The sequence below is a fragment of the Oncorhynchus clarkii genome, chromosome 27 (assembly GCF_045791955.1).
Source record: "Oncorhynchus clarkii lewisi isolate Uvic-CL-2024 chromosome 27, UVic_Ocla_1.0, whole genome shotgun sequence".
Taxonomy (NCBI): Eukaryota; Metazoa; Chordata; class Actinopteri; order Salmoniformes; family Salmonidae; genus Oncorhynchus; species Oncorhynchus clarkii.
This window is the reverse complement of record NC_092173.1, coordinates 12,477,097-12,490,609: the sequence shown is the minus strand read 5'-3', so window position 1 is coordinate 12,490,609 and position 13,513 is coordinate 12,477,097. Positions and strand designations below refer to the sequence as shown.

The 13,513-nt window shown below is 42.8% G+C and overlaps 1 protein-coding gene across 1 annotated transcript; it reads left to right on the top strand.

Moving 5' to 3' along the window:
* Window positions 1–7,500: 7,500 nt before the first annotated feature.
* On the top strand, window positions 7,501–13,110 carry LOC139386341 (oocyte zinc finger protein XlCOF6-like). The gene is made up of 4 exons (XM_071131875.1): window positions 7,501–7,806; window positions 10,576–10,840; window positions 10,968–11,050; window positions 11,314–13,110. The coding sequence occupies exons 1-4, from the start codon at window positions 7,660–7,662 to the stop codon at window positions 12,721–12,723; spliced, it is 1,905 nt and encodes a 634-aa protein (XP_070987976.1). The 5' UTR covers window positions 7,501–7,659; the 3' UTR covers window positions 12,724–13,110.
* Window positions 13,111–13,513: the final 403 nt, after the last annotated feature.

Sequence of the window (13,513 nt, the reverse complement as noted above, 5' to 3'; positions counted from 1 at the left end):
ATGCCCCTAGTTGATGTCACCCCTCAGATAACACACTAAACATCAAACTATGGTAGTTGGGGTGTTGTTTATTAGGATCAAATGGTGGGCGAGGGAGTTTCGTTTTTTTAGGATCAAACTGGGAGATGGGGGTCATGATGTGGTTGTGATATTAGGTAGCCTAATATTGCTTAGCCACAGTTTTCTTTCCATCTCCATCATGCACCTGTTTATGAAGGAAGACATTTGAAAGTTATATACACTGCTCAAAAAATAAAGGGAACACTTAAACAACACAATGTAACTCCAAGTCAATCACACTTCTGTGAAATCAAACTGTCCACTTAGGAAGCAACACTGATTGACAATAAATTTCACATGCTGTTGTGCAAATGGAATAGACAACAGGTGGAAATTATAGGCAATTAGCAAGACACCCCCAATAAAGGAGTGGCTCTGCAGGTGGTGACCACAGACCACTTCTCAGTTCCTATGCTTCCTGGCTGGTTTTGGTCACTTTTGAATGCTGGTGGTGCTTTCACTCTAGTGGTAGCATGAGACGGAGTCTACAACCCACACAAGTGGCTCAGGTAGTGCAGCTCATCCAGGATAGCACATCAATGCGAGCTGTGGCAAGAAGGTTTGCTGTGTCTGTCAGCGTAGTGTCCAGAGCATGGAGAAGCTACCAGGAGACAGGCCAGTACATCAGGAGATGTGGAGGAGGCCGTAGGAGGGCAACAACCCAGCAGCAGGACCGCTACCTCCGCCTTTGTGCAAGGAGGAGCAGGAGGAGCACTGCCAGAGCCCTGCAAAATGACCTCCAGCAGGCCACAACTGTGCATGTGTCTGCTCAAACGGTCAGAAACAGACTCCATGAGGGTGGTATGAGGGCCGACGTCCACAGGTGGGGGTTGTGCTTACAGCCCAACACCGTGCAGGACGTTTGGCATTTGCCAGAGAACACAGAGATTGGCAAATTCGCCACTGACGCCCTGTGCTCTTCACAGATGAAAGCAGGTTCACACTGAGCACATGTGACAGACGTGACAGTCTAGAGACGCCGTGGAGAACGTTCTGCTGCCTGCAACATCCTCCAGCATGACCAGTTGGCGGTGGGTCAGTCATGGTGTGGGGTGGCATTTCTTTGGGGGGCCGCACAGCCCTCCATGTGCTCGCCAGAGGTAGCCTGACTGTCATTAGGTACCGAGATGAGATCTTCAGACCCCTCGTGAGACCATATGCTGGTGTGGTTGGCCCTGGGTTCCTCCTAATGCAAGACAATGCTAGACCTCATGTGGCTGGAGTGTGTCAGCAGTTCCTGCAAGAGGAAGGCATTGATGCTATGGACTGGCCCGCCCGTTCCCCAGACCTGAATCCAATTGAGCACATCTGGGACATCATGTCTCGCTCCATCCACCAACGCCACGTTGCACCACAGACTGTCCAGGAGTTGGCGGATGCTTTAGTCCAGGTCTGGGAGGAGATCCCTCAGGAGACCATCCGCCACCTCATCAGGAGCATGCCCAGGTGTTGTAGGGAGATCATACAGGCACGTGGAGGCCACACACACTACTGAGCCTCATTTTGACTTGTTTTAAGGACATTACATCAAAGTTGGATCAGCCTGTAGTGTGGTTTTCCACTTTAATTTTGAGTGTGACTCCAAATCCAGACCTCCATGGGTTGATAAATTAGATTTCCATTGATATTTTTTGTGTGATTCTGTTGTCTGCACATTCAACTATGTAAAGAAAAATTCATTCAGATCTAGGATGTGTTATTTAAGTGTTCCCTTTATTTTTTTGAGCAGTGTAGGTTATTCACAGAGTGTACTACAATTCTACAAAATGAAAATTAATCCCTGAAGAATAAACTGGAATTTATGGTGACACCTTTGGAAAAGGGTGAGATCCGAAAAGAGTCATTCTGAGTTGACCAACAATAATCATTTTGATTAGTTCGGAGTGTGGCCGCAATCCACGGGAAATATCACTGATTGTAAAAATCCAAAATACAACATTAAAATCTAAATAGCTAGAATACCATGCAGAACATTAGATGAACACTCTAATGTTTAAACATTTTCATCTGATTTCATATGAAAGAAACAGGGTTGAAATAGTTCCTCTTATTTCCATTTCTCTTTCTGTTGTGTCTCCTGCCAGTGCAATGAAAGATGGGGAGACCTCTGCATCATCAGAGGAAGACTGAGGTGGGTCAATTTTTCTTCATCAAACCATCGCAAATGAGAAATCATTGTAATGGGAAGTCTGTTTTTACTGTGTGTGTTTGTGTCTGTCGGCAGGAGGATGACTCAATTGACTGTTCCATCAAGGCGTGTGATATTTCAAGAATCAATGCCACATCAACCAGTGCAGGGGCTAAATATCTTTGATTGTCTATTCTCAGTAATTCTGCTCTGTAGACGTCTCAACTGTATTTAGATGGTCATTTTGCTATTAACCAGAGGTTCATGAGGCTTTCTTTGTTTGCACTCTACAGTGCATTCAGAAAGTATTCAGACCCCATGACTTTTTCCAAATTTTGTTACGTTATAGTTTTATTCTAAAATGGATTTAAAAAAATAATCCCCTCATCAATCTACACACAATATCCGATAATGACAAAGCAAAAACTGTTTTTTAGACATATTTGCAAATGTACAAAAAAAACTGACAGTCTGTGTCATGACCGGCCGTGACCGGGAGTCCCGTAGGGCGGCACACAATTGGCCCAGTGTCGTCCGGGTTAGGGGAGGGTTTGGCCGGGAGGGCTTTACTTGGCTTTACTTGGCTCTAGCGACTCCTTGTGGTGGGTCGGACGCCTGCAGGCTGACTTCGGTCATCAGTTGTACGGTATTTCCTCCGACACATTGGTGCAGCTGGCTTCTGAGTTAAGCAAGCGGGTGTTAAGAAGCGCGGTTTGCCGGGTCATGTTTCGAAGGACTCATGACTCGACCTTCGCCTCTCCCGAGCCCATTGGGGAGTTTCAGCGATGAGACAAGATGTTGGTCACGAAATTGGGGTAAAAAAAGTATAATAAAAACGATTTAAATATAAAATAAATAAATAAAAATCTAATTTCATAATTATTCAGACCCATTACTCAGTACTTTGTTAAAGCATCTTTGGCAGCAATTACAGCCTCGAGTCTTGGGTATGATGCTACAAGCTTGGCACACTAGTATTTGGGAGTTTCTCCCATTCTTGTCCGGGCTCTGGCTGGCCCACTCAAGGACATTCAGAGACTTGTCCCGAAGCCACTCCTGTGTTGTCTTGGCTGTGTGCTTAGGGCTGTTGTCCTATTGGAAGGTCAACCTTTGCCCCAGTCTGAGGTCTTGAGTGCTCTAGAGCAGGTTTTCATCAAGGATCTCTCTGTACTTTGCGCCGTTCATCTTTCCTCAATCCTGACTTGTCTCCCAGTCTCTGCCACTGAAAAAACATCCCCACTGCATGATGCTGGAAGGTTCTCCCATCTCCACAGAGGAACTCTGGAGCGCTGTCAGGGTGACCATCGGGTTCTTGATCACTTCCCTGACCAAGGCCCTTCTCCCGCGATTGCTCAGGACAATTCCTTCGAGATCAAGGCTTGGTTTTTGCTCTGACATGCACTGTCAACGGTGGGACCTTATATAGACAGGTTTGTGCCTTTCCAAATCATGTCCAATCAATTGAATTTATTACAGGTGAACTCTAATCAACTTGTATAAACATTTCAAGGATGATCAACGGAAACAGGATGCACCGGAGCTCAATTTCGAGCCACATAGCAAAGGGTCTGAATACTTTTATTTTTTTTTAAATACATTTTGCCAAAATGTCTAAAACCTGGTTTCACTTTGTCATTATGGGGTATTGTGTGTAGATTGATGAGGAACTTAACAAAAATGTGGAAAAAGTCAACGGGTCTGAATAATTTCTGAATGTACTGTATTTGTCCTTAGGTCCTGCAGATGTTGACAATGCATGCAGATGTTGACAATGCATTCTCCTGCTGTCCCATAACTATCAAGGCAAGACCCAGATGCAGACACAGGAGACCCAGATGGTTGGAGTCTTACAAGGTTTGTTAATCCAAAGGGGTAGGCAAGAGAATGGTCGTGGACAGGCAAAAAGGTCAAAACCAGATCAGAGTCCAGGAGGTACAGTGGCAGACAGGCTCTTGGTCAAGGCAGGAAGAATGGTCAGGCAGGCGGGTACAAAGTCCAGAAAACAGGCAAGGGTCAAAACCGGGAGGACTAGAAAAAGGAGACTGCAAAAAGCAAGCGAACGGAAAACCGCTGGTTGACTTGGAAACATGCAAGACGAAACTAGGACAGAGACAGGCAACACAGGGATAAATAAACTGGGTAAAACAAGCGACACCTGGAGGGGATGGAGACAATAACGAGGACAGGTGAAACTGATCAGGGTGTGACAATAGTAATGAACGTGTCGGAACGAGGCAGGCAGGCAGGCTTTGTCAGCCAGTCGAAATCATGAATCAGCTGGCATCATTTTGATGGATATATACAAAAAAATTACAATTGAATAAAGGTTCAATGAAACTTATATAATTTACAGTTTTTCCAGCTTCAGTTTGAAGTGATTGTGTTATTGTAGCTGTGTTGTTGGTTAGCTTTTCGGAACAACAGTGTCGTGACGAGTGAACACATTTTCTATGCCGGAATCGCGCCTCATTGTTGTTCATCCAAATAAACAATAACAGTTTAAGCAAATGAAGCTACTTTGCTGTTATTCTGACTGCACTGTTTGACATGGCTGTAAATTAGCCGTAGTTGGCTAGCTAGCAAGCGGGGGATAAGAACGTTGCCAGCCAGTATGGCAATAGAACATTTAGAATGAACGACTGACCATAGATATAGAACAAAAAGACTGGGTCACGTCCATAGATACAGAACAGAAAGACTGGGTCGCGTCTCTAGCAACCCTAGATTAGTTTCGGGACTATATGTTGTGGAAGGATAGAATAGTATGAATAAATGTATCAAAATAACATTTTTAATAAATATGTAAATCATTATTTGAATATGTTGGAAACCCGTTGTATAAAAGTAATAATGCCCTCGAAGCTGATGTTTGGAGGATACGGTTTGCTGGCCCTGCACTTCGTTTCGGACCTAATAACACCCCTGCCAATATATCCTCCAAACACCGGCTTCTCTGGCATTATCACTTAAATAAACAATGGCGTTTATGAAGGTTTGGTATGATATGGCTATTATTAAGCTTTAGCTACTGCAGGTGTATGATATGAAGGTAGTGCAACCCGTGACTGACTCTGACAGTTGAACTTGGGGTGAGGAAGACTGTTTCAGACCTACCAGAATTACTCCTATAATCTAACATTATAATGCTTATCTTTATAAAACATATTCTGATCGAAAATGTATGAATTAGCCTCTGTCTGTATATCTGTATAGCAGACGCTATAGCCTATAAATAAATACATTGTGAAGCATTTGCCAGTGCGACACACTAGGCTGGTAGAGGTTAAGCGCTCATCATGTAAACAACATTTTGTTGTATTAAATCATGATAGTCTATCAATTGCGCATATATACTCAGTGACTTAGAATGAAGTAGAAATTAAATAGAAAATGCCTTATTAGGCTCAGTCTACAGTGACTTTGAATTCATTTTTAGAAACACCAGTTTGGCCAGAGTCTGTGGCTTCAGGCTCATGCTATGGTGCCTGGAGAGCAGGCTAGCGCCGGAGAATACCCGCTTGCAGAGCCACTGGAGATGTTAAACACCCCTTTGGCCATAATTGATTTTCGCCCAATAGACCTGGCATATTCCAACTTTCAAGGAGCTTTGTTTTGGTTATTTTGCCTATATATATATATATATATATATATATATATATATATATATATATATATAGGCCTAAAGGTTTTTCGTCAAAATAACCAAATCAAAGCAAAGCTCCTTGAAAGTTGGAATATGCCAAGTCTATTGGGTCAAAATCAATTATGGCCTGCCTATTGTACAAAGGAAACTTAAGAGATATGATTTTTAGTTTATAAATACTTTGCTACAATGACACAATAAGAACAGACGCTGGAATAGAGAAGCAGGGAGTCAAACATTTAATCGGAACAGCATCAGCACATGGGTATACAAGGACATATGACAATCAATGCTGAAGCGGGGAACAGACAGATATAGGGGAGGAAATTACAGAGGTGATTGAGTCCAATAATCGTTTATGCGCGTGACGGGGAATGCATGTGTGAGTAATGATGTTGTCCGGTGCAACATTTCGGTGCAACATTTTCCTAAAAAAAACTCTGAAATGCCATCAGAGTCCTGGGTTCGCGCCCAGGCTCTGTCGTAACCGGCCGCGACCGGGAGGTCCGTGGGGCGACGCACAATTGGCCTAGCGTCGCCCGGGTTAGGGAGGGCTTGGTCGGTAGGGGTGTCCTTGTCTCATCGCGCACCAGCGACTCCTGTGGCGGGCTGGGCGCAGTGTACGCTAGCCAAGGTGGCCAGGTGCACGGTGTTTCCTCCGGCGCATTGGTGCGGCTGGCTTCCGGGTTGGATGTGCGCTGTGTTAAAGAAGCAGCGGCTTGGTTGGTTGTGTATCGGAGGACGCATGACTTTCAACCTTCGTCTCTCCCGAGCCCGTACGGGAGTTGTAGCGATGAGACAAGATAGTAGCTACTACAACAATTGGATACTACGAAATTGGGGAGAAAAAGGGGTAAAATTCAAACAAAAAAAAAGAAAACTCTGAAATGGCATATTGGTTTTATAAGGATTTTAGAATGTTCGCATGAAAATCTGTTGCTAATTGGATGAAAACCTAGCTATAGACACCTTAGACTCTGGCAAGTGCTGTAGTCCAATTTCACTTAGATTATGCCGCCATATCATGGTTCATGGCTACCATGGCTACCAGCCAAACAAACTTGTAAGAATTTTATTTAAACTTCCCCTGTCTGTGTCTGTAATGTGTCTATCTATGTAATTGTATAAGAGTCCCTGACTTTGTGAAATCCCGGTCACTTTTAAAAATGTTTGTGTATATGTATTTTAACTGACAAATAAAATCAATCAATTCAAACTGCAGCAGCCAATTGATGCATGGAAAGAGACATGTTACAAAACACCAAAACGTGAGATTGCCAAGCCTTCAATACCTGGTATGCCTACAAGGTGGGGAGGGATGTGTTTTCTGTTTGTCGAGATTTACATAGTCTCTTTTACTATGGTGTTGAAAACGCAAACCATGACATTGAAGTGCCCTAAGTAGTCGGTATGCTTTGTTTATTGGTTGTGTGGTGCATTGCCACAGAATCCTGTTGGTGGAAATTTGTTGCATAGATTTTATAATTATAAATATGGCATCAAAATGAAGTAAATATCTTATTCCCTAACCTATTATTCCCTAATCCCTAACATTAAATCAAGACCAAGAAGCAAATGTTTGTTTTCATTCATTTTTACGATAGAGCCACATTGACTTCGTGGCTGCTGTATCCACTAAAAACCCACGCCTCGACCCGGAAGAACATGTGACGTATGCCATTCGAGTTGTTTCAGGTCAGTCGGACAACAACACTACTAACAGCACTAGCTACACTTATTTTGTAGCTAACGTTACATAGCGCTTGGTCAACTTGGCCAATAGCGCACATTTACAAAGATTTGTAAGTGCGTTGTGATTTCGACAAAAATGTCAATTTTGCAAGGACAGATTGGATCCATTTTGGAGATAATGGTCAGCGCGACTGTTACAGAAATTAGCAAAGTTTTCGAGGGTTCTGCCTCGTCTGAAGTGCCAACAACGGGAGAGAACGCGAGTGAAACCCCAAATGAACAGGTATATCTTCTGATTGTGTAAAGTATGGCATTTTGTAAACCAGTCCGCTAGTTAATTACACCGAGGTTGCAGCCTCCGCCCTGGGGCGTAATCATTACGCCGAAACCGTTTACTCCAGACGGAAAACGCAAACGAGAGTTGCTATTGGATACATTCAAAAAGAGCCCTCCCCATTTCGTTTGTTTTGCTTCATTTTGATTCTTAAAGATGCACTATGCAGAAATCGCTCCGCCATTTCCTGGTTGCTAAAATTCTAATACTTCGCCTAATTTCAGTTTGTGACAACACAGTATAGTGTTAACCGCTGTGAAATATTTTCCATAATCAAAAATATTGTTTGTAGCTGGTGTACAAAAGTAAAAGATGCAAAAACTAAACTTAAGCACTGGAAACAGAAATAGCTCACACAGAACAGATCTACCGCCTGTTTTCAAGGAGCGTGACTGATCAATGAGAAAGACAGATCTATAACCCATGCCTTTGCAGTTGTATGAAAACTGTTTTAGGTATGAACCGGTCCACTGGGATACCAGTGTATTGCCGGCTGCATACAATTCGTTTGGATGGTAAAATGAAACCATCAATACGAGATAAATATCTGGCTACATTCTAAACTGAAGACCATGATTAGTTGATTATTGCTGGGGCAAAAACGTCACCAAACTGGTAAGGCAAGACAAATTAAAGTAAAGTAACATTCAGGTAATCAATTGTCTAATCTCAAACTCTTAATTCAGACCTCTAGGAGACCTCTAATAGACATTGTACACCAACAGTGAATCCAATACAATTCTCTTCTCAATAATAGATTATCAGATGTTTTTGCTGGTGTAGCGAAATGCTTGTGCTGCTAGTTCCAACAGTGCAGCAATCCAAATAAAAATATTTAAATATTGATCATTTATTTGACCAAGAAAGACTCAATCTCAGAGAAATCATCAGAGCGTGCGAAACAGTGCCCCTCTGTCTCAGTATTTGTAGCCCATGTATATGATGCTCTCTGGACAAAAAGAGCATGGCATGTCATACTATTTTTGGCCAGACAGAATCAGATACATGGGCTATAAATACTGAGACAGAGTGGTGCTTTTTCAATCGCTTGGATGCTTTCTCTGGTGATATGGTAGTTTCAGCCACTTGCGAATTGAAGGAAAGTTGTCGGGTACACTTCGGATGCTGGAATTGTATTTTTGGATGAACGTGTGAAGGTAACTTCCACTTCAAGTATTTTTTGACAATCAGATGAAAGCATGACTGGTTGTGTTCATGCCACATTTAAAAGGTAATACATTTGTACAGTTTAAATTACATGTCTTTACTATAAAACCCACATTAGAACCGGTAAAGCTGTCATTTGGACTGCTCATTAATTTTTAAAGTCATGCCCCTCTCTGTTTTTGACTATTACTTAATAAGTCTATAAAACACACGGTTGTTGTTAGAATCTTAATATCACATACAGAAGTACTTTTAGAACCAGTTTTAGGCGGGCATGCAATTTTAAATGGTTTCCCCCTGTTGCCCCTCCTCCCGACAGTAGGGTCTGCTCCCAATAGTTGAATGTGCCATGCCCAGTAGATAATCACCCTGATAATTACCTCAACTGAACCTAAACTATACCAAAACTAAATTCACACATAACACAACAGATCAAATAAATGAAGTATGATGGGGCGAATGCGTGAGTTGAAAAGGAAGTTGCATAATTGTGTAATCACCACTTGTGAATTAAGAGCAGGGCGGGCTATTTTATTGATCTATTGCAATTATAATCAGTCCACCGAATCCAAGCAGTCCTATCAGTCAACTCTGGCCTTAGAGTACACAGTCAGTGAGGACGTGCATCTTTTACAATGGCAAGAAGACCAAGACAAATGGATGCACATGCTGTGTTAGCTTTGCTACCAAATCTGAATGAGAACGACTGATGGGGAAGAAATTAATCCTGATGACATCTCTGATTATTCTGAGCCTCCGAATAAGAGAGAATGGTGTGCGCTCAGAGAAGGGACAGCACCGTTTGCATAGAACGAGCTACTGGCCAATTATCAGCACAAAATGTTATCACAGAGAGCAGGCCCTAAAACATCAGCAACAAACTCACCAGCTTTCGTTGTTTGTGACATGCTCTAACTGATGCCATTGCTTAAAGACGCACACCATGTAAGCACAAGCAGACGACAACTGACTATTTTTGCCTGCTATCATATCAACACTTAGAGTATATTAATTAAAATGCCATTTTCTTTTGTGGTGATTTTCACTATCAAGCAAACCTGACACTTCTAATGTTTAGAGTACTGATGTTTTCATAATTTGACCACGTATGATGCTGACCGTTTGTCTTGGTGGTTGGGGTATTTTTATTTAAAAAAAAATCTGTTACCGTGTTCCAACACACATGCTTTCTGTTCCATAGTTATAACAAAAGGCTCTCCACAAATACAATTGATTGAACACTTGAATTACTGCGTTACGTTTATTTATCCTACAGTAACAAACCAATCAATTATTTTGTGTTATTTGGAAAACAAAATATCTTCATGTTCTGTTACCTAAGACCATGAACACAACCAAATGATCATTTTTGCGATAGCGTATATGAAATGTATTAATTACACTAAATGTTTGTCTGAATGAATTATAATCGCCAGAAATACTTGTCAGCTACGTTTTATAATGGTAGCTAGCTAGTTTAGTAAACTGAAGTTTGTTCTGTGAATAATATAACCTGTATGCCTTCAACTTGCTTTTGTTCTTTTCACTCAGTTGACCCAGTTGACCTCTTTCATGGAGATACTGGCTAAGGAGGCTGTGGACAAAATCTACCAGCTATTCAACGAGTGCTCCTCTGTTCTGCATCTGGAAGTGTCTCGGAGTCAAACTGAGAATGAGGACTTGAAGAAGAGGCTAGACGCGGTTGAGACCGAACTGAGGACTGTTTTAGAAGGGAGTGGAGGACGAGAGAACACATCAGCCAATGGCTGCTGCAGTGAAGTCAAGGTCATCCACCAGTTAAAAGGCACACAACCAGGTGAGACTTGGCATTATTTCAGATAGGCCATCAATCTGGTGTTAGATTGCTTTTGCACACTGTTACTAAAATCAGTGCTTTTGAATTCGATGCAAACCTTTTTCATTTTGACTGCAATCTTTTTCAGGCTTTTGCGCTGGTGATGCAGAAGTGAAACGCTCCCCCATCCTCCACCTGTGGAAAGGGAGACTTCCCTCAACTGTAAACCAGGTAGGTCTATTTGCCTAACTGACAATATTCTGTTAAAGGTTTAGTTCTTGGAAAGCTGTCTGGAATTACTAGGGGGTACACAAAGTAACAACCTATTTACTTGTCTATATCACACAAGTGTCATTATGCACCATTTGGTACCAATTGTATTTCATTATTTAAAGTGAGTACAAGAAGCATTTCATCCCTTTGTGGTGATTTCTGTTGTATGATATCATTATACATAGATCGGAGTCTAAAACTGCTTTCCCTCTCCATCTCAGCACCCCAACATGGAGGACACGATCGAGTCAGTTGTTATCAAAGAAGAAGGGTTGGAAGAGTACCTGTACAACAGCACATCAGACCCAAGTCATTTTTTAGAGAGCCAGGCCCAGGAGGTGAGTGACCCAGAGAACCCTACAGCGGACCCAAAGGACAAAGGTGGCGACACAGGGCCAAAGCGTTTGAGAAAGCCAAAGATCACAGGGGCTCGTCGGGCAAAGCCCAAAAAAGAGAACCACCTTAGCTGCAAGCACTGCAGGAAGACATTCAGCAAACTGATCCAGCTGAAAGCTCACCAGGCGATCCATGCAGCAGCGGAGAAACCTTTTATCTGCCAGCAGTGCGGCAGAGGTTTTTCCTTTAAACGCAGCTTGGATGCACACCAGCTGCTTCACACAGGAGAGAGACCGCACACATGTGGCGAGTGTGGTAAAGCTTTCACCCTAAAGCAGCTACTCAAGAATCACCAGAGACTCCATGCAGGGTTGAGACCGTTCCGCTGTGACGAATGTGGCAAGAGCTTTAACCGGGCCCACGGTCTCAAGATGCACCAGATCGTCCACACGGGAGAGAGGAAGTACAAGTGTGAGATCTGCAAGAAGAGTTTCAGCATACCAGGAAATCTCCACAGGCACCAGCGTATACACACCGGTGAGAAACCGTTCCGTTGCGATACGTGCGGGAAAAGCTTCAACCAGGCAGACACTCTGAAAGGCCACCAGCGGATCCACACAGGAGAGAGGCCATTTACCTGTGAGACGTGCGGGAAATGTTTCATTCAAAGAAGTGCTCTGAAAATGCACCAAAGAACCCACGCAGGAGAGAGCGCCTTCCTCTGTGTGGTGTGCGGGACAGTCCTGGCTTGCGTCAACTCCCTCAAGACACACCTTCAGACTCACACAGCAGAGATGCCTTGTATGTGCTCAGTGTGCGGTAGTAGTCTCAGTTCTCTCACTCACCTCAAATCGCACCAGCAACTCCACACTATGGAGAAGCCGCACAGCTGTGGCCTATGCAACAAGAGCTTCAAGTCGGTCAGCTACCTGAACATACACATGAAAACTCACACTGGGGAGAGACCGTTCACCTGTGACGTGTGTGGAAGGATGTTCACTCAACACAGCAGCCTGAAAACCCACCAGGCGGTCCATACTGGGGAGAAGCCTTTCAGCTGTGAAACGTGTGGGAAATGTTTCAGCAACACTGGGAACCTCAACAGGCACCAGCGGATACACACTGGAGAGAAGCCTTTTAGCTGTGACCTCTGTGGGAGGAGCTTCAACCAGGGCAACAGCCTCAAAGCCCACAAACAAATCCACACAGGAGAGAAACTTTACATGTGCGACAAATGCGGGAAGAGTTTTTCCTACCTGAGGAATCTGAAAGATCACAAGTGTTACTATATCTAAAACCAATAGACATAGCCTCGTATTGCGATGGACCACACTTGGTTTGAACAATTGTCTCGGCATTAAAAATGCATTTATAGGTCAGTGAGTGGCATACCTGACATATGAAGTGTACTGATAAGATTGGTTGTCAAAACAGCCCTATTCAAAGTATTTAATTTTAAACATGACTTGTTTTAGAAATCAACTTTGATTTTGAAAAATGAATAACCAGTTGCCTTTGTTGGGTAGAAGGACTTGGATTGGCTGGTGGTCCAGTAGCTGTTCAATGGAGCAGAGACTAATTTATTTGAGAATGATGTACATCTGTAACCTTTCTTGTCTTGTGTACCTTTTATTATTGTTGTCTCATTTGTGAGCCAATGGTAAATAAAACTCTTGAAATTAGTCCTCTCTGTGTGTATATATATATTTTGAAGCATTACTTGTTGTTCTTGCTATCTGTGCAACTACAGTGCCTTGCGAAAGTATTCGGCCCCCTTGAACTTTGCGACCTTTTGCCACATTTCAGGCTTCAAACATAAAGATATAAAACTGTATTTTTTTGTGAAGAATCAACAGCAAGTGGGACACAATCATGAAGTGGAACGACATTTATTGGATATTTCAAACTTTTTAAACAAATGTCGTTCCACTTCATGATTGTGTCCCACTTGTTGTTGATTCTTCACAAAAAAATACAGTTTTATATCTTTATGTTTGAAGCCTGAAATGTGGCAAAAGGTCGCAAAGTTCAAGGGGGCCGAATACTTTCGCAAGGCACTGTAGTCCCTCTAACAGCTGCAACATA

Bases quoted from the DNA above. Each gene is read 5' to 3' on its own strand.
- LOC139386341 (XM_071131875.1), top strand. From the start codon at position 7,660: ATGTCAATTTTGCAAGGACAGATTGGATCCATTTTGGAGATAATGGTC. The intron at 7,807-10,575 runs GTATATCTTCTG...CTTTTCACTCAG, and splicing joins GTGAAACCCCAAATGAACAG to TTGACCCAGTTGACCTCTTT. The intron at 10,841-10,967 runs GTGAGACTTGGC...AATCTTTTTCAG, and splicing joins GTTAAAAGGCACACAACCAG to GCTTTTGCGCTGGTGATGCA.